The sequence below is a fragment of the Silene latifolia genome, chromosome 9 (assembly GCF_048544455.1).
Source record: "Silene latifolia isolate original U9 population chromosome 9, ASM4854445v1, whole genome shotgun sequence".
Lineage (NCBI taxonomy): Eukaryota > Viridiplantae > Streptophyta > Magnoliopsida > Caryophyllales > Caryophyllaceae > Silene > Silene latifolia.
Window position 1 is genome coordinate 202,686,666 of NC_133534.1, and position 26,067 is coordinate 202,712,732.

General features: G+C 37.3%; 1 protein-coding gene and 1 non-coding gene across 2 annotated transcripts; both read left to right on the top strand.

Annotated features, from left to right (window-relative positions):
- The first annotated feature begins 6,494 nt into the window (after positions 1–6,494).
- Positions 6,495–6,597, top strand: LOC141603987 (small nucleolar RNA R71). The gene has a single exon (XR_012525817.1). It is a non-coding gene; the product is annotated as a small nucleolar RNA R71 (small nucleolar RNA).
- An 11,483-nt stretch (positions 6,598–18,080) lies between these two features.
- Positions 18,081–26,008, top strand: LOC141600362 (lecithin-cholesterol acyltransferase-like 4). Its single transcript, XM_074420586.1, has 10 exons — positions 18,081–18,581; positions 18,698–18,816; positions 18,978–19,113; positions 19,224–19,275; positions 20,121–20,221; positions 23,100–23,282; positions 23,395–23,552; positions 24,045–24,099; positions 24,896–24,949; positions 25,382–26,008. The coding sequence occupies exons 1-10, from the start codon at positions 18,252–18,254 to the stop codon at positions 25,703–25,705; spliced, it is 1,512 nt and encodes a 503-aa protein (XP_074276687.1). The 5' UTR covers positions 18,081–18,251; the 3' UTR covers positions 25,706–26,008.
- The last annotated feature ends 59 nt before the right edge of the window (positions 26,009–26,067 follow it).

The following is a 26,067-nucleotide window of genomic DNA, read 5'->3' on the forward strand; positions in this document are numbered from 1 at the left end:
ATGTGGGTTTGGATCATGGACACATTTATTCGAAATTTGGATTGAGTTCAACGGAAGTATTCGTAACCGTAGTTGCATGTGTTCTGGGCTAAAGATAAATGTTAATGTAATTTTATTGACCAAGAGTTCTAAAAGTAGAATCGATTAAAGAGTTAATCCACCGAGTTATATTGATAAGGGATTCATCGGCCACACCGTGCCCAAGTTAATATGAATTTGTATCTTGGAATCATTTATAATAGTTGGGTAGAGGTCACTATATAAATGCTCATATCTTGTTAATTTATTTACAAGTATGATATTAAAAAGACAAATGTTAATATTTCCTTTTTCCTCCATACTTGTAGTTCATTACAATGAATCCATCAAACGCTACTACACCAATAACTATTGAGTCTTGCCATAATGTTTTTGACGACGTTTGCTTCAACAATAATTTCGACACTACTAGAGAACTTCATTTTGGGATAGGTTCGGATGGAAACCTAAACTTCATCACTTCTTCTAAACCTCCTACTACTACTACTACTATTACAAGATCTCTTGTGAGCCGGTCTCAGGAAGACCGCCTCATAAAATCTATAGGATCTTTGTCTTTGGAAGAGAAAGATGCCAAAACTAGTGGGAGCTCAAGCAATCAAGTTCTTGCTTCCAAGGGAAAAAAGTTTAAGAAGAAGGGAAAGAAAGGGAAAAACTTCAAGCAAGTTGAAGATGAGTGCCATTATTGCTATGGCATGGGACATTGGCTTAGGAATTGTCCCGTATATTTGCGAAATATAAGGGAAGGAATCATCGTTCCAAAAGGTAAAATTCCTAAGGAAATTTATGTTATTGATGTAAATTATACTTCCACTACGACATGGGTACTGGACACCGGTTGTGGTTCTCACCTTTGTAATCATTTACAGGGGTTAAGAGACGTGAAGAGGCTTAGCAAAGGAGATGTGGATCTACGCCTTGGAAATGGAGCTCGAGTAGCGGCCGAATCCAAGGGAACTTATGTATTAGCTTTGCCTAATGGATTTGAGTTGTATTTACATAATTGTTTTTATGTGCCTACACTTTCTAAAAACATTATTTCTATCGCTATGTTAGACATGGACGGTTTTTTTTTGTCATTAAGAACAATTGTTGTACTATTTCAAGGAACGACTTGGTTATAGGCCAGGCTCCTTCCATTAATGGCATTTACATTTTAGAAACTTCGAATCCGACTAATGACATCTACAACATTCAATCAAAGAAACTCAAATCAAGTGATCCAAATGAATCGTTCATTTGGCATTGTCGATTAGGTCACATAAACGAGAATCGCATCAAAAGATTAATTTTGACTAATGTGACTACACCATTTGATTATCAATCATATGGAACATGCGAATAATGACTCGAAATCCTTTTAGTTGTAAAGGGACACGAGCAAGTGAACTATTGGGACTCATACATACCGATGTATGTGGACCAATGAGTATCACCGCTCGAGGAAATTATGACTACTTCATAACCTTCACCGATGACTTGAGTAGATATGGGTATATCTATTTAATGAAGCATAAAAGTGAAGCCTTTGAGAAATTCAAGGAATTTCAAAATGAAGTAGAGAACCAATTGAACAAAAGGATAAAAACACTACGATCCGATCGTGGTGGAGAATATCTTAGCCATGAATTCGATTCACACTTGAAAGGTTGTGGCATAGTATCACAACTATCTCCACCCGGAACACCACAACTCAATGGTGTTGCCGAAAGGTGAAATCGAACCTTACCTGATATGGTTCGATCAATGATGAATCAAACCGAGTTACCAAACTCGTTTTGGGGATTTGCGATTCAAACCGCAATTAGATCTTTGAATAATAGTCCCACGAAGACAACAGAAAAGACTCCATATGAGATGTGGAAGGGAAGAGTTCCTAATATATCCTACATGAAAATTTGGGGATGTGATGCTTACGTCAAGGCAAAGACCGATAACAAGCTTGCCCCAAGATCCGAAAAATGCATCTTTGTAGGTTACCCCTTGACCTCTCGAGGATACTAATTCTACAAACCTCAAGAAAACAAAGTGTTTGTGTCTTGCGAGGCTGTCTTCTTAGAAAGTCAATTTATTTCTAAGAGACAGAGTGGGAGAAATTTTGAATTTGATGAAGTTCAAGAGCCACAAACCGAAGATGTAGAGACGCACGAAGATGTTCCTTCGTCTTCTAACGCGGTTGTCTCTCCTCCACTTAGAAGAACGGGCCGTGTTATTCGCCATCCCGATCGATATGTGGGACTTATCGAAGAAGATGGAACACTCGATGTGTTGCTTTTAGAAAGTGACGAGCCCGCCACCTACAAGGCCACAATCTCTAGTCTGAATTCCTCCTTATGGCTTGAAGCCATGAAATCCGAGATGGATTCTATGCATGAAAACCAAGTTTGGAACTTGGTAGATTTGCTTAAAGGGACAAGACCTCTTCAATGCAAATGGATTTTTAAGATCAAGAATGGCATAGAAGGACATGATGATGTCTACAAAGCTAGGCTAGTGTCAAAAGGATTTACCCAAGTCCAAGGTCTCCATTATGATGAAACCTTCGCCCCCGTAGCCATGCTAAGATCCATACGGATTTTGTTAGCGATTGCCGCATTTCATGATTATGAAATATGGCAAATGGATGTCAAAACCGCTTTTCTAAATGGGCATTTGGAAGAGGAGGTGTACATGATACAACCCGAAGGTTTTGTCGATTCTAAAAATCCTAACAAAGTGTGCAAACTTAAGAGATCAATTTATGGTCTTAAGCAAGCATCTAGAAGTTGGAATCATCGATTCGATCATGTGATAAAAGAGAATGGTTTCACTCGAAGTGTTGAGGAACCATGTTTATACATGAAATTTAGTGAGAGCAATTTTGTGTTCCTAATCTTGTATGTCGATGAAATACTACTCATTGGAAATGACATTCCAATGTTGTCTTCTGTTAAGAAGTGGTTAGATAACCATTTCCAAATGAAGGATTTAGGAGAGGCACAACGCATATTAGGTATCCGAATCCATAGAGATAGATCCAAGAGGATATTGGCACTAAGTCAAGAATCTTATGTTAAGCTTTTATTTAGTTTAATCTTTCAACACTTTGTACTACAAGTTATTGTTCAAGAATTTGATATTCAAGCATTTGGTTCTAAATTGTTTCTTCCATACAAGTTCTTGTCTATTAAGGTATTTCATTTCTAGTTCATAATTTTACACTCCCATTTAGTTTATGCATAGTTTATTATCAATACTTCATCTACATTTCATTAGCATTACTTATGGCGCATGTTATCTAATTTAGTTTTCATAAATCACAAGACCATGTTTAGCATTTCTTGTAATTTAGTTTGCAATTTATATTTGGGTTATTTGACGGGAATAATTCAAACTATGACCCCCCCCCCCCCCCCTTCTCATATTAATCCAAACCATACTTTAACTCAGAATAATCTGACCTATGCACTAATTTTTCTCACAATACACCGGGTAACTGGCTACCTATTGATCAAGTCACATTTACAACAAAAAAAAAATCATTTAAACAACAAGGTCAGAACACTAAACTTCATCCTTTTGTTTTCAAAATCAACCACAACTCTCCACCATGAGATCTTAAAATTAACCACAACTCTCCACCACTGTGAATCACTCCTCTTTCTCGCTCCTCCCTGCATCAACCCAGCAATCCAACTTCATTGCCTTTGACGCCGTCTCCGACCTCAAACACCCTGGTAGCGATGATAATGGTGCCTTCAAAATTAACCCACCAATCCTCATAGCCATTCATCTTCCCAACAATCAGATCTTAGCCCAAACACCCTGATATTTAGGTTTAGTCTTGGTTCTCGGGTTGAAAAAATTCCGATTCATTTCCCTCATTTTTCCTTTTTTTTTTTTTAAATAATTGAGTATGATGTTACAGATTTAATATTAGTTGGAGGTGTTGGAATATGTGTCCTCCGACAATAATGTGATCACAACTGTCGATCATGATGATCACATGTTTAAGTCTCATTTTAAGAATACATGTGGGAAGTAATATTTTGATCAATGGTCCACACATATCGGTAATGATTGGCCGACTAGAGTTTGACATTTCTTGTCGTGCGACGGTGGTGATCAGTTGATCCCCTTAGGTCATACCTAAAGGATAACACTCTTAATTGAATATTTAATTGATCGTATGACGATACGAGTTAATTAAATTACTTAAAATTGACGGACGTTTTTGGAAGTAATATTTACGTGTCTCATTGTAATTTGATTAAATAAGATACGGTCTAAGTGATCGAATTGTTTTATTACTTAGATGAAATTATTGTTTACGGAAACAATTGAAACTGAATGAATAATTTATTATAAATACAAGATGTTGTGATTTATAATTGGTAAAACGTTTTGGTACAAGTAATTATGAATTACTAAGTCGATTTTGTACATGATGTATTTTTATTAATGCGTTGATTTTTAATATGTTAAAAATGCATGACAATTTTACATGACTTGTGACATGTGACAAATTGACAAAGATAAAATGGAACCCATTTTATCTTATATGGACCGAAATATTGGAGGGAGAATAATGTTTAAATTGTGTAAATTATTTAAGTGGAAACAAAATGATTACACATCTAGCTTATAGCCATGCAAGCCTATGTTTTCTTGAGAAGAATAACTTGTCCATGCATTGGCTCTCCCTCTTTCCCCCCACCGGTTTTCTAAAGCCAATATAGAGAGTTTTTCTCTCTAATTTTTTCATTCATAACTTTACACATTATTTCTAGTGTAAGAAATACAAAAACCTCTCTACATCTTATGAAAAACTAGAGAAATAAAAGCTCCAAAAATTATCCTCTCTTGGCCGAAATTACAAGAGACAAAAATAATAGTTTTGGGTCAATTTTAGTAAGATAAATATTGTTCTAGATTCAAATAATATTTATTTTTAAGAGGTTATCTTGGGTATACATCTTTGGGAGATATTCTAAGCTTGAATCTTTGTTCTTCCATATAAGGAAAGCTCAAGAACAAGTAAGAAGGAGATCTTACTTGTGCCCAAAATCCGAAACTTTCATAGTAAGAATGACGATTTCTTCTCTATATTTATTTATGTTTGTATGCATAAGATCTAATTTTTTTTTATGACAAAATTAAATTGTAACATATATGAATATGTTGTATAATGAGATATAGATTTCTAACAGGAGGAAGAAGATGAAAGAGAAGAATAAGAACCGTGGGTTGTTTGTTGTTTGGGTATTGTTGTTAATTTAGATAGATGATGCGATTTGGTATAAGAGAAACTATTATTTTTCATCTGAAATTTAGTGTTGAAGATAAAGAATAGAACGAAGAACCCATAAATTGTACCCAGCAATGGAAACAGAAAAACAATGGAAACAGGAGGAAGATGACAAAGTAAATAAATATTACCAAATCATGTTTTCTATTCATCGGATTCCTTGAAAAACTAGATAGGAAAATAATAGTTTCTCTTATATGGAAAAACAGCGAGTTACGGTTAACTTTCTTCTGATTTTAGATACACTATCGCGCCTGTTTCCGTTGTTTTTCTGTTTTCGAGTTCACTACGGTCTCGATCGGGTACAAAACTGATATATGGAAGAGTGAAATGGCTTAAAATTTCTTACTACCCATGGTTTTTCTGGGTTGAAAATAGAACATGCAGGAAGATGATGAAGAATGGGACCCACATTAATTTGACCCTTTACCTTACCTGTTGTCACAGGTCAAAAATTGCATGAGTTTAGTATAAGTTAAATGAGTGTATAGTTCGGATTATTTTGAGTTAAAATATAGTATGGATTAATATGAGAAGGGGAGACATAGTTTGGATTATTCCTATCAATTAACCCTTTATATTTTAATATGAGTAACTAAATTTCCTAGTCTAAAGGCTAGGGGAGCCATGCAAAAATCAAATATATAACATGTTTAAATAGGTTGATAATAATATTGTTCAATTGTTTCTATCACATGTTTGCATTGTCACGTTTAATCTTTGGTTATCGGCCGTAATCTTAGATTAAGTTTGTTCATTCGTTCTAAAGTCGAGAGGCACGGAATCGAATTAGACTAAGCATGTGTAGTAGGACGACCTATTCATGGACAAAAGTTTCTCTAGGACCCGGTCTATGGTTGATACTAATGCCGTAAGGTGGGTATCTCTAAGCTAAACAATTGACAAAATTATTAGTACCGAACTTATCATAATCATATGTTTACCTTTGCATGTGTGACCCAAACCCTTTAGACTCCATTTTAATTATATAATTTACATCATAATTTTTATTAATCATCAAACAAACAAACCAAACCAAAATCGAAATCGACCTTGATAAGAATCTACCCATAGCAATTCACGACGTAATTCCCGTTTCCTTGTGTTCGGCCCCTATTGCTACATTAATTTGTGTCTAGAGAAATTATCTTTGCATAGGTACACGATAAGCCTATCAGCATTGTCTTTGCAATTCTTTGTACCTCTCCCAAGCCTCATATAAGCTCTCAAGAACTTGTTGACGGAATCCGGTGATTTGGCTCCTCAAGGTTTGAGTTTTCACCGGTAGAAAAAACTTTTGATAGAACGCAAGAGCCAATGTTTCCAAATTGGTGATTCCCATAGCGGTGCGGTCAAGTCTATTGATCCAAAGCTTGGCCTTGTCCTTCAAAGAGAAAGGGAAAAGTATTTCCCTTATTTGGGCTTGAGTGACGCTCGTTTGACGGATCATGGAGCAATAATCGCAGAAATTTTGCACATGCAAATTGGGATCCTCCAAAGGACTTCACCCAAATTGCTTCCTCTCCACAAGGCTAATGAAAGCCGGTTTAATCTCGAAGTCCGGCGCGGTAATTTGAGTAGTTGTGATACCGGCAGGAAGCATGGCCACGGTGGACTTTGAGTGATCGGAAAGTTTCACCATCTTTTTAGTTTGAGATGGTGGGGTGGTGGTGGAGATGATGAACTTGAAACCTCCTCCTCTTCAAGGGCTTCTATATCGTCTAAGTAAGACTTTCTAGCATGTTCAACTTGTACGGGAGAAGTGGCTTCTTTCACTTCTTTCCAAAAACGTCGTCTTCTCCTAAAGGTTTTCTCGGGCTCGGAATCCGGCGAAAGCAAATCTCCACTACGAGAAGACCTGGGCATAAGACGGTAATTTCTAGAAAATGATAAGTAACGGTCTCAAGGAACAAGTGTTCCTTAAGACAAAAGAAAACAAGATAAAAATCGACAAATCAATACGCAATAAAATCGTGCTCCCCGGCAACGGCGCCAAAATTTGATAGGCTATCGTACACCTATGCAAAGATAATTACCCTAAACACAAATTAGTGTAGTAATAGAGGTCGAACACAAGGAGACGGTAATTGCGTTGTGATATGCTATGGAGAGATTCTTATCAAGGTCAATTTCGTTTGGTTTGATTTATTGGTTGGTTTGATGATTAATAATTATAAAATTGTAAACAATATGATAAAAGGAGTCTAAGGGAGTCGGGTCACACATACAAAGGTAAATATATGTTCATGTTAAACTCGGTAATAACAGCATTGTCAATTGTTTAGGCTTAGAGACACCCACCTTACGATATTATTGTCAACCATAGACCGGGTCCTAGAGAAACTCTCATTTATGACTATGTCGTCTTACTACACATGCTTAGTCTAATCTGATTCCATGCCTCTCGACTTTTAGAACGAATTAACAAACTTAATCAGTGAATATGTCCTTTAAACAAAGATTAAACGTGACGATGCAAACATGTGATAGAAACAATTAGACGATATTATATCAACCTAATTTATCATTTTACATATTTGATTTTGCATGGCTTCCCTAGCCTCTAGGCTAAGGAATTTAGCTACTCATATTAAAATGTAAACTACAAACTTTGTTAAATAAAATGCTAAACATGATTGTAGAAATGATATAAACTAAATGATAAAACATAAAATAAGAATAATCTAATGTGATATAATAAAAGTGCTTAAACTATGTGATAACTAAAATAGAAATGTAAAATAGTAAGCTAGAATTAGGAATACCGTAATGAAAATGGAACTTGAATTGCAAAGAAGAACAAAGTAGAACCAAATGCTTGAATAAATAACCAAATGTTTAACAATCAAATGCTTAACAATATTGAAACTAAATATGAAAACTAATGAGAGAATTTTGCTTAAGGCTAATATAGTGTATGAAGACGTGAGAAAAAGATATCCCTAATGACGGATTAAGACCCCTATTTATAAGAAAATAGGGGCATATTGTAAAATTGCAAGAGAGGGTCAACCCCGATCGAGGTTGCCAGCCTCGATCGGGGGCGTGGTAATCCGGCTATTTTTTTCTTAATTTCTTGCTTAAATATTGAGGGAATCCAATGTACGTGATAAATGACCCTTAATGCACCCGGTTAAATGTTTAATCTATCATCTTAAGAGCTCTCAAAGAGTATCCTATGCTTGATATTTTCCACATGAATTTGGACTTCTTAGTGGGCTCTTTGTAGGATCGTTTTGCATTGTCTCACGCACTCTTGCTTGGGCTTGGAAACACCTCCATTGTCATGCTTGGTCCATCTTGTTTCCAATTATCTTAGTGAACTTTGGTGTATGCTAATGTGATTGGAAAAAGCCTCTAAATGCTTAGATTCCTACAAAATGTAACAAATACAAACAATACACCTAGAACACAAGATTAGCTCACAAATATACTAATTAAAGTACGTTATACAATAAAAACCGAGCTAAAATGGGGGGTAAAAGTCTATATAAAATGAGCACATCACTTTATTTTTATAATTGTGTAAGTTAATTAATAATCGTATTTAGTTAATAATCGTAATTAATCATCACACTTTTAAAAATAGAGAAACTATTTTTCATTAAAAAATTGGAAACATTACAAATTCTAAGACAATTACATAACTAATAAAAAACTATGAGTACAACTTGCTGATTTAAATACTTCAATTTTCAGCGCTAAACCGTTGCCAAATATGCTTAATTAATTTTTTTTAAGGACATGTGCGTATTTCTAGAACGCAAATTGTCACGATTTACTATATATCTATCAATTTCAATCTGATATCCCGCTCCGTACTCAGCTTCTTGAATGTGAATGAAGATTCCCATACTCTGAATAATCAGCATAATTTTCATATGTATCACGTTCATCTTCCACTATCATGTTATGTAGTATAATACATGTCGTTATTACCTTATTTAACATGGACTCTTTCCATGTTAAAGCTGGTTTTCGAATAACTGTGAATCGCGCCTGAAGTACTCCAAAGGACGCTCCACATCCTTCCTTGCTGCCTCTTGTCTTTCGGCAAACAACTTATCTTTGGGTGTTTGTGGAAGAGAGAATGATGGTATAAAAGTTGACCATTGAGGATATATACCGTCGGTCAAATAATAACCCATGTCAAACTGTTGACCATTAACTATATAATTAACCCGAGGAGCTCGCCCATTTAATACGTCATCAAAAACAGGTGACCGGTGTAACACATTTATATCATTGCACGATCAAGGTACACCAAAAATTGAATGTCCTATCCATAAATCTTGTGATGCAACTGCTTCCCATATCACAATTGCTTCTCCACTTCCAATGCATGCAGTCGATACTTCCTAACATGCCTGGGAATCCTCTATACGCTCCAACCTATAGAAGCCTTTGAAGATCCTGAACAGTTGGACGTCTTAGATACTCATCCCCAAATTTATGAATAACAGCTTCAGGAAATCTAACAAGAACCTTCCTTGTTGTTGATTCTCCAAGCCTCAAGTACTCGTCCACTCTATCAGCAGCCTCTCCATATGCTAAGAGACGAAGTGCTAATGTGCATTTAATTAATGGTGACAGACCTAACCTACTTGTAGCATCAGGTTTGTGTTGAAAATGCTTATCATAAGCTCATACACCCTCTACAATACGCAAGAGTGAAGGTTTGCGCATTCGAAGCCTACGTCTAAACATTTGTGGAAGGTAAACTGGGTTTTCAGAGAAATAATCGTTAAAAAGACGGGCATGGCCCTCTTTTCGGTTTCTCTCAATATATGTTCTTTCTTTATTATTTGACATATAGTTTACCAATATAAGTGGTATAACATTATTTGCCATATAATTTACCATATACCTGACTGCTTCGTATGTTGCAACTCTTTTTTGCCTCCGCCTCTCCTGCCTAGCATTCTCTTCTGACGAGGTTGATGATAAGGAAGAAGATGATGGTGGTGGTGAGCCTGAGGGAGAAAGATGATAAGAACTTGAGGGATACATTTTTTGGTTAAATATGAGAATATTTTAGAGTTATTTTAGTGATTTACAATAGTGAGGGTGAGTGCTTTATATAAAGGAAATTGATGAGGATAAGATAATGTTTTATGTTGATAGTGTAGGATTTTCTTCGAATTTATATGGATAATGTTAGATTTTATGTGGATAAGAGATAAGATAAGATTTTGTAATATAATACAAGTACATAAAATTTGATATATAACATTACAAGACAATATTTTACATAATAGAAATACATTACTTTATAATAAAAGAGAATAATATAAATTAAGCTAGTACGAAATACATTACTTTCTAATAAAAGTGCATAATATAAATTAAAATAGTACAAAGTACATTACTTTCTAATAAAAGTGCATAATTTAAATTAAAATAGTACGAATTATTATAATAGTTCTCTTATGAGTTTCGCCTTCATCTCTTTCATTTCCGGAGTTAAAGACGGACACTCCATTGGTTTGCTAAGTATTGACCAATTAACCTTCTTTTCTTTGACCCTTACTTTCTCTTCGTCTATGGACAACCTCCTCAACTCATTATCTTTATCACTAGTCATATTAAAATTTAATTCTTCACGGCGTTACTAAAATGACTCACCTCTCCGATAACAATTTTCAACGCCCCCTTACTTTTTTTAGCTGCATCTCTACCAATTGGACGAGTATTAGATGCACTTCCTTCTTCTATAGAGCAAGCTGGAGAGAACCCTCCATAATTAAGCCTAATTCTCTTGCCACTACTACCGGTTTCGGGTGTACCAACATTTGTAGGAGTGGTTGGATATTCTTGTTGAGCTCTTTTCCCCGGGTTAATTCTGGCATATGGAGCAATGTGATCTTCCCATTTTCTATAATGTCTTAACAAGCGCCAAACATGTTCATAGTTGAATTTTCCTTTATGTAACTTATGAGCCATTTGAATAACGTCATCTTCTAACATCTCACTTCTCTTGATTCGATTAGCTTCTGCAAAACAATCACCCCATGCCATGACGGCTTTGCATATACGACACATTCTGCCACTAACAGAATTGCCAGTTGTGGACACGAGGGACAAGGGGGCGCTTGGGACAAGGGGGCGCTTGGGACAAGCGTTTGCATTTGTGGAGTCGCCAGCAATTTTTATGGGAAATTGGAACCGTTCGAATACCTCGTGTCATGTCAAGACACAAAGTAGTGACATGAACACTAAGAACTCGTTACCCTTAGCATTCTATGTCTAGAATGACTCTCTTGTATGCCAATGAACACGGATGTTCACAGAGATCTGGAATAAGGGGTGAGGGTACGTATTAGGAAGTCCTTTTACTGAACACCTAATCCCGCCCGCCTCGATAGCGGCCTCTACTAATGATTAGGGAAGTCGTTCATATTTGATAATACATCTGCGAAGTGGTCCTACATATGATAGACCAGAGATGTCCCGCGTGAACACCGAGGTTATTATTGAAGATATGGATGTTGATGCGGAAGATGAAAGTGCTGACGAAGTTGTTGTAATGTCTGAAAAAAGTCGATCGACTGAAAAAAGTGGTCGATCGACTAAAACAGCAAAACATGACATTGACAAAGCTGAAAAAAGTCGATCGACTGAAAAAAGTGGTCGATCGACTGAAGAAAGTAGTCGATCGACTGAAAAAAGTGGTCGATCGACTAATTGTCCAGACGGAGTTGCTTATTCATCGTCTACTGCTTGTAAAACGCCTTCTACTGCTGATAAGGCGTCCATTTCGGACGGAGGAAAGAGTAAAATTGTCGAGCCACCTATTGCGATTAAGCTTCCCTTTCCGGCCCGACAGCTGAATACGAAGATTGAGCAGCAATTCAGGAAGTTTTTGAAAGTCGTGAAGGATCTGTAGGTAACGGTACCTTTCACTGAACTTATTACTCAAATTCCCTCATATGCAAAGTTTATGAAAGAAATTCTGTCTCGTAAGAGGAGTTTTGATGAGGTAGAGACTATAGCTTTTACTGCGGAGTGTAGTGCACTCCTACAAAATAAGTCTCCACCTAAATTGGCCGACCTAGGTAGTATTTCTATCCCCTGTTTTATAGGCACCCATACTATTGATAATGCTTTATGCGACTTGGGTGCTAGCATCAGTGTCTTACCTTTATCTTTAGCTCAAAAGATAGGTTTGACTGAGTTTAGATGCACAAATGTGACTGTCCAAATGGCAGACCGTTCCTTGTCGCGTCCTTTAGGGATCCTAGAAGATGTTCCTATGCTGGTAGGTAAGTTCTTTATACCCGTCGATTTTATTGTGTTGGACATTCCTGAGGATACCCATACCCCTATTATCCTAGGGAGACCATTCTTGCACACTGCTAGTGCAATTATTGACGTAGGAGCAAGGACTCTGACATTTAAAGTAGGGGTGAGAAGCTGACCTACACCCAATGTAGTGTCCGTAGGGCACCTATGCAAGTTGTACCTTGCCATGTGGTAGTTGATAGTCCTACAGTTGAGTCCTGTTTTTCTATTACTGTGACACCTTTGCCCCATGCTGGGAGCAAGAGGGAGGACCATGCTTTTGTATCTCGTTTTACAGGACATGACGGGTTGAGCTACAAGGAAGATTCAAGAGTTGGATTTGGTGCGTTGGGTGCGTTCTCTGAAGCTGGCGATGCTACTTATGGTGATAAAAAAGGAGATCCCTTGCTACGTGCAAAGTGTTGCAAGGAAGCCTATGATGCGGGACGATCTTCTATTTTCAAAACCATGTTTGAGTGGTGGCCCAAGGTGAAGAATGTTGAGGGGACTTCATTTAGTCAGCGGCCAAGCTGTGCGCCGCCTGATTGTTGATGACTCATGAAGTAAGGTCGGGCGGGACCTCAAAAACCAGCGTTGATCGGGAAGCAACCCGGTGGAATAAACTTTTATTTAACAAAGGACATTTTAGTTTAGTTTATCGTTTGCTTTATTTGCGTTGTAATTAGGATTTATTTCCGTTTGCTACTGAGACAATTGAGACATGTGCTTTGGTTTTTGTTAGGAGATTTGTGCGTTATTTTCAGGTGCATCGGCATAGAGGTGTGTCGTCTTGGTGAACTATGCATGAAAGACGAGTTTGTGCTGCGTACAAAGAGTAGAAAAGTTGATCGACTAGTTATTTTGGTCGATCGACTGGGGTTGTAGGTCTATCGACTGGTTGTTTTGGTCGATCGACTGAGGTTGTTATTCGATCGACTGGTGATGTTGGTCGATCGATTTTTCCTGGAAATCGGCACGTTATTTAAGGAGATGATGATCCCGGTTACGCTGTGGGTTATGATTAGAAACTGCTGGCCATGACCTCCCTTGTTTTTGGCTGGTTTGGGGAGGTCATTAAATTGTAAGTTCCCGCTGCCCCTATTTCCTTCTACTTTCCTTTATTTGTTTTCATCTGGTTTCGCATATCCCCTTTTCCCTTTATATTTTGCACTGCTGCCAGTGTTTGCTCAACATAATGAGGGCATTGCATGATTTCGTTTGGGGAGGGTATGCATCTGTCTAATTGCATCCATCTGCATCTTTACTGCATTTCTCTTTGCATGTTTATTACATTTCTGTATGCATTGTTTTTCCTTTTCCACTATAAGAAACTCAAAAAAATTGAAAAATTTGAAAAATTTAGAAAAACATGTTTTTCTTTTGCATATTAGGTCGAGTCGGAATGGTTAGATAACAATGATGAAATTGCGCCTATGCTTTATTTTTCACCTAAGCCTTGCTTTGCCACTCTTGTACGGTCATTGCATAATCTACGAGTTTGTGATCAACTTTTCTAAACGAATAAACTTGACTTAATATCGGCAACCAACTCAAAATTTCTGAGGTATTAGAGCTAAATAAACTGATGACATTCATGATCAGTTTCATACCAGGATGAGAGTAGTACTCCTTATAAGACATGTAAGATCAATTTGCATAAGCATGGCATTTGTCTCTTAGTACCTGTATGCATTCGGGTAAGTGGTGGTGTCATATGTGGAGAGGCATCCTTTTTCCTCTTATTTTACCCTTGAGCCTCACATATCCATATTGACTTATTTTGACGGAATTGTTAACCACATTCCTATATAGCCTACCCAAGTCGAGCTAGTACGGTTAATATTTTTGGGTATATGTGTATCTGTCGATTGTGGCAAATCTTTTTGTTGTGAAGGGTCTAAGAAGAAGGAAATTGAAGAATGAGAAAAAAAAAAAGGAAAAAGAAAAAAAAAACGTGAATATGAAGAATGAAAAAAAAAGAGAAAAATGGAAAATCAAGTTGAAAAAGAAATGGTTCACTCCTATGCTCTTGTTCCATATTATCTAAGGAGTAATTTGTTTTGGTGTGTGAGTTTATGCCAGTTTTGGCATTGTTTTATCTTATATGGTTGGGTTGTTGAACGAGATTTGCTTACCATTGGTTTCGTTTTGGTACTAGCTTGGCTCTTACCTCCACTTTTCCAAAAATGTTGTACCCCTTCTTACCCAACTACCTCACTTCACCATATTTGTAAGTCTTCGGCATGCGACTTGGTCCTGTTTGGTTGGAATGCATATGTACGGTCGGTAGAGATGACTATCATGTTAGACTGCATGCATGTTCTTATAGGCTGCAGTTAGGTGAGTGTCTTATTTCTTTCCATCTTACATTATATACTCACCATGTTCTTTAATGAGTGATGAGCGACCCGTGAGAGTCCGAAATATATGAGTCTTGCAAGGTTGAAGGTTCAGTAAGTTGTTTCATATGTATAACTCGTTTGCAATCGATTATGTACTTTGGTTTTGGGTACGTGCATTAAATTGGTTTGGGCGTGTGAAGCATAGTTAGCTCTGAGCTTGTCTACCGTTCCATTAGTTGTTTTTGTCCTTAATCTTTGCTTGCTTGGGGACAAGCAAGGGTTTGGTTTGGGGAGGTTTGATGCGTGCCTATTTCGTACATTTACCTTGCTCATTTGCACGCATTTCTATGCTTATTTAGTAGCTACTAGCTACTATTCTCCCATGAATCGTCTACTTTGGGCCGTGTGGTGTTCTATGCAGGTTATAGGCTCGAGTATGTACAAATAAGCTAAAACTCATCACGAAAGCTTGAAATCTTGGTCTTGATGGAAATGAGCTTGGAAACCATCCTTTTGGAGTACTTAGTGAAGTAAAGAAGCTTAGTGAGCAAAAGAAAGGCTTCACATTACTAGTGCCTACTTTGAAGAGCCATAACTCGAGTTCTACAAATGATAATCAAGTCATTCTAATTGGAGGTGAAAACTTATCCTCTTAGCTTTCCAACGCCACCGAAAACGCTTTATTTGCCCAAGTAACGAAGAAATGACGGCTGTTTGAAATTCGGTGCGCGTTGTAGGAAATGCGCGCTGAAGAAAAGTCGATCGACTGGTTTTTATAGTCGATCGACTGGTATCTTTAGTCGATCGACTGGTCTCTGTAGTCGATCGACTTTTTGCTAACCGGAGACCTGACGCTTGTTCTATTTAGTCGATCGAGTGGAATTTTCGTCGATCGACTATTTTACTTATCAGGCCGTGTTTGCTTAACTTATTATTTCGGCCCATTAGTCGTTTAATTAATAATTCTTAGCTATTTCTATATAAAGACAAGCTGAAAACTTGATTAGGGCATCTTTACTTTTGCAAAAAAAAACTGTTTTACACGTTACTTTTGCTCCTTCCATTTTTCGGCTCTAAACTTGTAATCTTTCCCTTTCAATTTCGGTAATTTCAATTGTTCTTCGTACTTTAATTTCATTATTGTTCTTTTATTGTTCTTATTTATTCCGTTTTATGCTAGTTCAATATCTATTTGATTCCATCATGCAATCATTAGTTTTATTTTCTACTTTGATTGTTGTTCTTCATTTAATTATGCGTAGCTAAATCCCTCGTGCTTGGATATAGGGGATCCGCGGTTCTATGACATGATATGTTAGGGCTTTGGGTCTAGCTGTTTACTCCGTCTGTTTTGTTAATCATAGCATCTGATAGCGGTTTGATTAATTAAGTGCACGTAATTAATTGACCATCTTGTTAAACCTTGACCTGGATCGAGAGATTGGAAAAGGCGAAGACTTGCTATGAACAATAGGATACTCTAATTAGGGCGGGAGCTACATTAGAATTCTAGGGCAAACAGTGGACCGAGAGGAACTGTTCAATACCCTTCAGACCGTTTATTGCTGACCGTTGACCTTACCTTAGATCGTTGTAGACTGCGGTGAACCGACCATCCTAGCTGTTTCTCTCTTATTTGAATTCGTTTATAATTTACTTTCTTTTGTTTGCTACCTTAGTTAATAGACAAAATCCAACTCAAAACCCCCAGTTTTGTGACTCAGACATACTTGAATTGACATTTAGATCTGCAAATAGCCTCCCTGTGGATACGATCCCGACTTCCCTAGCTATGTTAGTTAGAGACCAGTTGGTTATTTTTGGTAGGTATACGATTCGCCTGTCAACGACCATGAGATAGACACAAGTGTATGAGTTACCTTTTATTAACCGATTTACGTAATGTCATAAAATCGCGACATATGCTAAATGTGCGGCCCAATCATTACTGGGTGTTTTGCGGGAGGTGCAGAAACGAGGTATCTACACCAGTCTTCTGTCTAAGGTTAAGTGGATTGGCAAGACGAGCTTCTTCATACAAAGATTCCACTTTCGCCCAAAGTGCCTCTTTCTTTTGGTTAGTGCCAACAATACTATCTTCAGAGACTCTCATAAATGACGAAATCAAAGCTTCGTCCTCTTCCCGAGTAAAATGTACAATATGACTCTATGCCTGTTCATTGTTGTTATTGTCTTCTTGTTCTTCAATTTGAACATTATTTCGAGGAGTATTTCGCTAATTCGGAGGTGTTTGAGAAGGAAATGGGAGGTAATTATATTCATGTGATGAAATATTATGACTCAAAGGTAAAATATTAATATTTGGTCGATATGGTGGCGGTGGCGGTGGAGGATTAGAATGAGTTTGTTGAAATGGATTAATATTATATTGTCGAGAGAGATATTGATTTTGAGGGGGATATGGAATTTGTGTGGGCGACGTATTTTGTCGGAGATACGAATTTTTTGAGGGCAATTAATTTTCTAGGATCGAGATTTTCATAATAAAGTGGTCTTGGATTATTTGGATCCATAAAATGGATAAATATGAGAGAATAATAAGTATATGTAAATTAGAAAATATAGTAAAGATAAGTAAGAAGAATAAGATGGAAAATTATAAGAAAATTTAACAATTATTTATAGCAAAATAGGCAATGAATCAAAAAAATTTGAACCGTTATTAATTAGTCGTTGGCAAACAATTAGCCGTTGTCAATTGTACATCAGTAGAAACAAATGGAAACAACCAACTTGGGATTTGTGAAAGTTTTATTAAAATAATATTACTTTTCAAAGAGATCCCACAATTGTCCATCATTTCCTTCTTCTATATACCGATGGCAATCAATTTCTGTTTTGCTCTCATGCACCGATGCACGGATAACCCACCATCACTTTTCTCTTTTCTCCATCAATTTGTAAAAATTGATGGCCAATGCAGATGGTCTTAAGGTTGATATACAACTCCAATGTGTCTCTTTTATTTCTCTGGTCAGAACGAACCTAATTGCGAGTTTAAAGGTTTTAACCCATACCTAACTCTACATGAGACTTGACTTGGGCCGGTATGCAGACCTTTTGAGCCAACATTAAAGCCCACGCCTGATAAAAAAAACGGATAAATCGTAAGTGAATCGTGCATTAAACTCAATTCCTAATCCTCCTAATTCCTAAGGAACACTCAACTCCAAGTCTATCCGGTCATCATCCCACAACTTGTTGGACATAGGAATCATAATCATAATCTTCAAATACTTGACGTTGACTTGAAAACACCAAAAAACTCAATCAATCAATCAATGGTGGTTCGGTTGGAAAGCTTGGCGGAAGCACTGGAGATGTGGCTTAAGCTGCTGAAGAAGCCTGAACCCTTCGTGGATCCTAATCTGGATCCGGTTCTACTCGTCCCAGGCATCGCCGGTTCCATTCTAGAAGCCGTTGACCAAAACGGCCGTCGAGAGCGCGTGTGGGTCCGTATCCTCTCCGCTGATTACGAGTTTCGGAATAAGCTTTGGTCTCGTTTTGATCCTGAAACTGGTAAAACGCTGTCGTTGGATCCTCTCACAACTATTAAGGTCCCTGATGATCGACACGGACTCTATGCAATTGATGTCCTTGACCCCGATGTCGTATGTTGTTGTTATCTTTCCATTACTACTAATTCATTCATTCATTCCGTCTCACTCATTTGTTTACCTTTTATATTCAGGACATCATTATCATTATACTTTGATTTTAACTGCAGATCCTTGGAAGGGAGTCCTTTTATTATTTCCATGACATGATAACGGAAATGATTAAGTGGGGTTATCAAGAGGGGAAAACCCTCTTTGGTTTTGGATATGATTTTCGCCAGAGTAACAGGTACTACATTATTCTCGAATCCCCTTTCACATTTATGCCCAATATTGGACACGACACTGGTTCCCAATATTGGACAACAACTTACTGAGACACCCCAATATAGAAAATGACAACAAATGACCGGGACAGAGAGAATAATTATTTTTGTTATTCAAATTCAGGCTGCAGGAATCTATGGATCGTTTTGCAGAGAAATTAGAGGCTGTGTACACTGCATCTGGTGGAAAAAGGATAAACTTGATTAGCCATTCTATGGGTGGAATTCTTGTGAAATGTTTCATGTCTTTGCATGCTGATGTAAGAATCTTTATGCTATTTTTTTCTCGGACGTCAACACACAATTGGTTGGTTACGTAATTTTGTTGTCTAGAATACCAAAGTATCACTTTACTATTGTGTATATGTAGGTTTTTGAGAAGTATGTTCAGAATTGGATAGCGATTTCTGCTCCTTTTCAAGGCAAGTGTAACTATTGTTTGCTTCTTGTGATGAATTATTCATTCATGAACTTGGCCACAAGTATTCCAGTGACTCACAATATCCGGAACTATTGACCAGATTTTTTTAAAATCAAGTAACCCAGAATTAAAAGCTGTATCGGCAATCTGCGACTTCATCATCCTTTTATTTCTCTTCATATCACTCTATCACGGGACGTTTAAAGCTGTTGCTTGAAGGATCATGGTATATGAAATGTAATCAGGATTTTCATCCATCCCTAGAAGTTCAACCTTCAATTGAAATGCCTCAAAGGCATGTTTTGAATTAGGTTGACCTCAGATATGTTTACTTTTGGACTGGGAGTAACATTGGAGTTCTGTACTTGGAGGAAGGTTCTTTTTAGACCGTTCATATCGGGATAAACCAGAATTGGAATGTAGGGAAGATTATATCCTTAAAGAGACGATCTCTTAAGAAAGTAGGCGCTGGTTTGAAACTTGGAGGAGGGTTCTTTCAGTAGCTTCTTTGTGGGGCTAAATCATGGGGTGGTTACAAGGGTAATCCAATTTCATTTATAAAATGGAATTGGGCATCATTGTGATATTTGCATATAAAGACTCATTTTCCTCTTTGCTCCTGGATTGCTTATATTTGTAGTGACAGAAAAAGAAGAAATTAATAGCTGGTTGGATAAGCATTGTTACTTCCAATCAAATACTAGACGTATATCCTTAAAGTGGATAATAGAACTTTGTTACCATGAGTAGCTGTTAATATGATTGTCTTTTTAACAGGTTTTTGTCCCATGTTTTATATTCAAGTACAGAAAAGAAAAAAAAAATCTAACATCTATGTGCTGATAGGTGCTCCGGGATATGTCACATCTGCTTTGCTGAATGGTTGTTCGTTTGTTGACGGATGGGAGCAGAACTTGTTTATATCAAAATGGAGCATGCACCAGCTGGTATGCTTTTGACTCTTCCTTGTATTCCTAATTTGTTTTGTTTAATCGTCTTCATTCTATTCGTTCCAGGATATTTCGGAACAAAGGGGGTTGTAGATGTCTTTTTATGATCTTTGGCGCTGTCATTAGCCCACACCTATTTTAATTTGGCAATTTTGATTCAATGTGTTCTTTTGCGGTTTTGCCGTCAACATGATGAAGTGAATTTGATTGGTTTGTTACTCGCTTAACTATTTTAATTTGGTAATTTTGATGTGACGTGTTGTTGTGAGGATGTGCCGTCAAATTGATGATGTGAACTTGATTGGTTTTTCATCTGCTCAACTATAGCTCGTAGCCTCTTATCTTTTCGGATTATTTTGTTTTGGTGTTTTCTCAGCCTTTTTGGTCAGACTCATTTCTTTTCTTTAGTTTCCAGTTTCACTTACCACTTAGACATGAGTGCGGACAATTGGACATGCTCATATTTAAATGGACAACATGAATTTGTTTAGAAAATAATGAGTGCAACACATGAACATGCACCTCTTTGGATACTTGTAAGTTGTAACCTAGTCAAAGTAACATGGGGTTTAGATTCAGTGTAGGTGGTAGATAGAATAGAGCCTTTTCTTGATCAACTACTTAATCTCGCCCAATTTTCCCTCTGACCATTGTAATTTCAAGTGGGCTGGAGAGTGTATTGTGGTTAGGGGGAGTCCTCCAGATATTCTGTATTCGCTGTCAAAAATCTAAACAAAGGCAGTACTGCCATATCATCAAGTTAGAGATCTAAGATCTCAGATGGTTCATAGGTCTCTAGGTTTATTTTGTTTGGAAAGCCTAAAACAGAAGTATTTACAGACCATTGATGAACAATTTATTATCTGTCGAGACAAGTGAAGTACTAAAGTGTGTTGTGTCCTTGAAGAGGGGAGAATATGAATCTTATTAAGGAAAATATTAGATCATGGCCGCAAAGTCTCATATTCACATTCTCACCTTTTGAAATAGTTATTACCTCCTCACTTTTCTTATCAAACGGAATTACGTTAGGCTTAGTATCTCCAAATGTATAATTTGTCGTATTCACAATAAGTGACTTCTTCGCCATTACAAATGACCTTTTAGCTTCAAACGCTATGTTTAAGGTGATTTGGTTTGTATACTGTTTAGGTATTTTTTACCAGGTTGATTGATTAGGGTTAATGCGGTCTTTACTCGTTGGTTGATTGTATGATCGTTCGTACGTTAATAAATAAATAGAGCACGTAATGTAAATTGACACGTAAGATTTTGGTGACGCGGAAAACCCAATGTGGGAACAACCGCGGGAGGGACGGTACCCTGCCAAATATTGCACTATACTTGAATAGGAGGATGAATACAATCGAGGTGCAAAGCTAATCTTGCTGGCACTAGGCGTCCGGCCTGCAAGATCTTGGACGGATGAGTATTTGAGTACAATAATATGCTAATGCCGTGGTGTTGATGTATTCTTGAATGTGAATGTGTGAATGTCCTTCTTGATTTGCTTCCTTGGCTATTTATAGGGCAAGAACCCTAGATATGTCCTACTTTGATTATGGAAAGGGAATATAATTTCCATAAGAACTCTTTCCATACTCGGCCGCCTTCCCCAATTCTCCCTAATCTCCCTAACTTCTCCCTAACTTTTCTTTCCTTAACCCGGACGTCTTCTATGATGGGCTCTTAACCTTCCTTCAGCCCGTTTCCCCTTTCTCCCAATTTCGGGCTTCCTTCCTTCTTGCCACTCCTCCCTTAGCCTTATCTTATTAAGTGGGCCTTTCTTATTGCGCTATTTTTAGCCTAAACATATACAACTTACTAGATTGTGGGAATATGTTGCTTTCATCTGTAGCTATTGCTCAACAACCAACAATCAGAGTATAGGATAGGAATTTGGATTTCATAGTGAACGACTTAGTGGAAGCTGTTTGGTTGGCCTAAAGCAAAGATTTTAGAACTTTACAAGATTTGGAATTCATATTGACGAACTTAGTGGAAGCTGTTTGAAGTTTCAGTTCTCTTTTCTCACATCATGGAAGTTAATTTCTGTGTTCACCCAAATTTGTTTTACTTTATTCCGATAATATAGAAAATAACCGGAAAAATTACTTTCCAAGAATAATCTTTCATCGATCTCTATATATTAGTTATTAGTTTTGGGTAGGTAAGGCCTGACCGTAAAATTAATTATCGATTGTTTTGTACAACCTTATGGGGATTGTGGGAATGTGCTCTCTTTTCCTTTTACTATAGTGCAGCAGCTTCAGGTCTACTATGTTAGTTTCAGGGAGGTAAGATGCTCAGTTCTTGTCAAGACCTACTCGCATGGCAATGCTTTGTTCTTTCTTTTTCTTTTCTTTTTTTTGGTTGGAGAAGTAATGAATATGTTTTAGAAAGAAACTGCTGATCATGTGGTTTAGTGAAATGCAAAGGCTTTCACTTTTGGGTTATTGGACCGGAATCAGGTCAAACGAAGTCTATTTTAGTCAGCATATTAAGGGGGTGAAGAAATCTGCAATTGTCATGCCGGCATCTATGAGTTGTTATTCTGACAGTGTAGGTTATTTTTTTTTTTACCAAACTGCTAGTGCTATTTGTTAAGATATTACAGAGCATCTGCTGGTACTGCCATTGTCTTTATTGGTGTTGAAGTTTTTAGTGCTTGACAATCTTGATGTTTGTGTTGAATTAGTTGAATTACTATATATTTATTCGTCCTATTTTTGTAATGAGGATCTTGAAGTCGCATTTTCTTGTGGTCAGTAAGTTATTTTACACACCATCCTCATTTATGGATGTTAAATTATGTATACTCTTCTATACTATGGAAATATCCATTAATTGTCTGTTTCTGTGGTGTTTTTTACAGCTTATTGAGTGTCCTTCAATATATGAATTGATGGGTTGTCGCAAATTCAATTGGCAACATCATCCTAATCTTGAAATCTGGAGGGAGAGGCATGACAATGATGGAAACTCCCATGTACTGTTGGAGTCATATTCTCAAGAGGAAAGTTTAGCTATCTTTAAGCAGTCTCTATCAAATAACACGGTTAGTGCCCATGGTAATTTCAAATTAAATTTGGCCATGGAGTATGAAGGAGTTCTGTCACTGCTAAATTCATACCTTGCCATTAAGTCTCTGTTTTTTTGTTTCTGTTCAGGTTGACTATGTTGGTGAGAGTATCCCTTTACCTTTCAACACAGATATTCTTAGTTGGGCGAATGAAACTAAGGAGATATTATCCCGGGCAAAGGTTCCTCCCAGTGTTAAATTCTACAACATCTATGGCACCAGTCTCGAGACGCCTCATAGTGTTTGGTATGATTTTATGTTCTTATGTTTGCCATTCACCTCTATTACTAAGAGGACTCATAGTATTAATTCACGGCATCAGCTTGTATCATGGTAATTGTTGTTACGTTATCGTACTATGACGCGATGCTGCAGTGAGTGTCCGGATTATTGTGGCTTGTTTTTGTATTGGTCATCTAAGGCATATCGGTCTAGCATAGGCTGTATTAGCCTGTATCAGCCTAGTATGGCTTTATCAATTAAATATCTGTTGTATAGGACTACTAGCAAAAACCAGCCAATTATCTGCTCTTTTTGTCAGCTCTTTGTTGAAGTGGAAATTATTGGCATGTTAAGTTTAAGTCGTTTCACGTACGGACGTTAGACCGCACAAAGGCCGATTTTTAATACTGTGGTAGGAGTTGGCGTTGGACTTATGAATCCTGCTTTTGTTAGCAGTTTATTTGATCTTCTCAATACTGTGAAGTAATGTATGTCTATCGTATGATTGATGTGCAGTTATGGCAGTGAGGACTCACCTGTTCTGGATTTACAGCAACTGAGATATTGCGAGGTACTCTCATAACTTCACTTGGTCAACTATGATATATGCATATGTAATCAAAGTGCAAACGTGTGTATCTTTGCATTAGTTTTTGTACGTGTAGCTTTGTTCTGAAAGTACACCTTGCCGATAATAAAATAGAAAAAGATCCAGATGTTCATCTCTCTGTCTTATCACTATGTTCTCGACCCCTTATGGTCAAAGGCGTTGAAAATACCTGATTACAGTAACAATTGCGAAATGGTGTTATGTGGCTATTTATTACTCCGTATCTCTTTCTTGCAATTCAATCATGGTATTAAATCTGGGCCACAACACCGGATTGCTAATGAGTTATCAGAATTTTGAAGGTTAACACGACCACGTTTTGAGGCAGTATCATTCTCTTTTATGGCAAAATGACCAAGATTAGCCTGTGACGACCAATTTCAAGACTAATCATTGTACGAAGAATTAATACCATGTCGTGGTGTCACCCTCTTTAGCGGCGTAGTGACTGAAGTTATACCGTGACGATCAGTTCCAAAATTAATTATCGAACTGAGAATCATTATGAACCGAATATAGCATAGCATACCTTGTACTGTAGTAGTTTTTAGAACTAGCTCACTAAAATTAATTAGTAAAGAATGGATATCTCAAAACTCTACACTATTTTTTGCTACGACCTGTCTGGCCGTCTCTTATTCATTTATCCTTCCAATTTATATCCCTCGTTTATCTTAACTGTACTCGTTCTTTTAGAATTGTCTGTTATGTTGCACATAATTCTTTCCAATTTTCTTTATTTGACATCTTATTCCAGGCCAAGTACATCTATGTTGATGGTGATGGTACAGTTCCAACAGAATCAGGCAAGGTATTTTGCCAACTTAATCCCTCCTCATCCAAATGTCTTGAATCTGCCTTGGAAGGGATTCGTGAATAAATTGCATGTTACTCCCCTGTGTTTCTTTGATATCTCCCAAGTCACCATTTTGTTTTTCACTTTCTTTTTCGCATTTTTGAAGTGTGCGTTCACCCATGGACTGTTCTAAAGGATGATTCATGTCAGCCGACCCCAAATCATTTTGGGATTAAGGCTCTGATGTTGTTGACTTGAATCCCCATCCACTACCCAAGTAGAATTAGGAGAAAGAAAAGTGAGAGGAATACTATTACCCAATACCTTTTTTTTTGTAGTGTTTCTTAAATCTTGTGCCAATAGATATTGTTAGCTATTCTTATTAAGGGTTACAAGCATTTGGAGCTAATGACAACTCGTGAATCTCTTTCCGATTTCTTTTCCAAGGCTGATGGACTTAAAGCTGAAGCAAGGGTTGGAATACCTGCTGAACACCGTGGCATCCTTTCTGAGCACCATGTATTCAGAGTACTCCAGCATTGGCTGAAGGCTGGTAAACCGGACCCCTTCTATGACCCATTGAATGACTATGTCATCCTGCCCACCGCTTTTGAACTAGAAAAGATCACCGAGAAATATTTCCACATAAACCCATTGAATGAAGAATGGGAACTCATATCCAGCAACTTGGAGCAAGATGAGATAGAAGCTAAGAAAGATCCGATGATGATATCCGTTTCGGAGGAATCAACCATTGTATCTGTGGCATGAAGGTCTAGAAGCCATGGAATTTGGCCACTGGGATCTCAATAAGCCTTTCTATTAGTGGCTTTGTTATGTTCCACGGTTCAGAAATGGATGGCCATTGTGTCGTCATAGTGTACTCCATGTGTACATATGTAAATTATTGTAAATGGATTCTTTTAATGCTCGGCTAAGTATTACAGAGTACTCGGTATTTGGTTAAGCTCAGACTGTAGATGATGACAATCTTCTATGCGACTTGTGCATGTTATATTATACTCGTAATAAAGATCCTGGCGACGTTCAAAATGGCCCGCCAGTTAATGGACACTTCTATATCAAATATACCACTCCCAAGATAAAGGCATTTTTTCTTAATGTATTGTACT

Excerpts from the sequence above, each read along its gene's own strand:
- LOC141600362 (XM_074420586.1), top strand. The coding sequence starts at position 18,252 with ATGGTGGTTCGGTTGGAAAGCTTGGCGGAAGCACTGGAGATGTGGCTT. Across the intron at positions 18,582-18,697 it reads ATGTCCTTGACCCCGATGTC|ATCCTTGGAAGGGAGTCCTT; the intron begins GTATGTTGTTGT and ends TTTTAACTGCAG. Across the intron at positions 24,100-24,895 it reads AGCAACTGAGATATTGCGAG|GCCAAGTACATCTATGTTGA; the intron begins GTACTCTCATAA and ends ATCTTATTCCAG.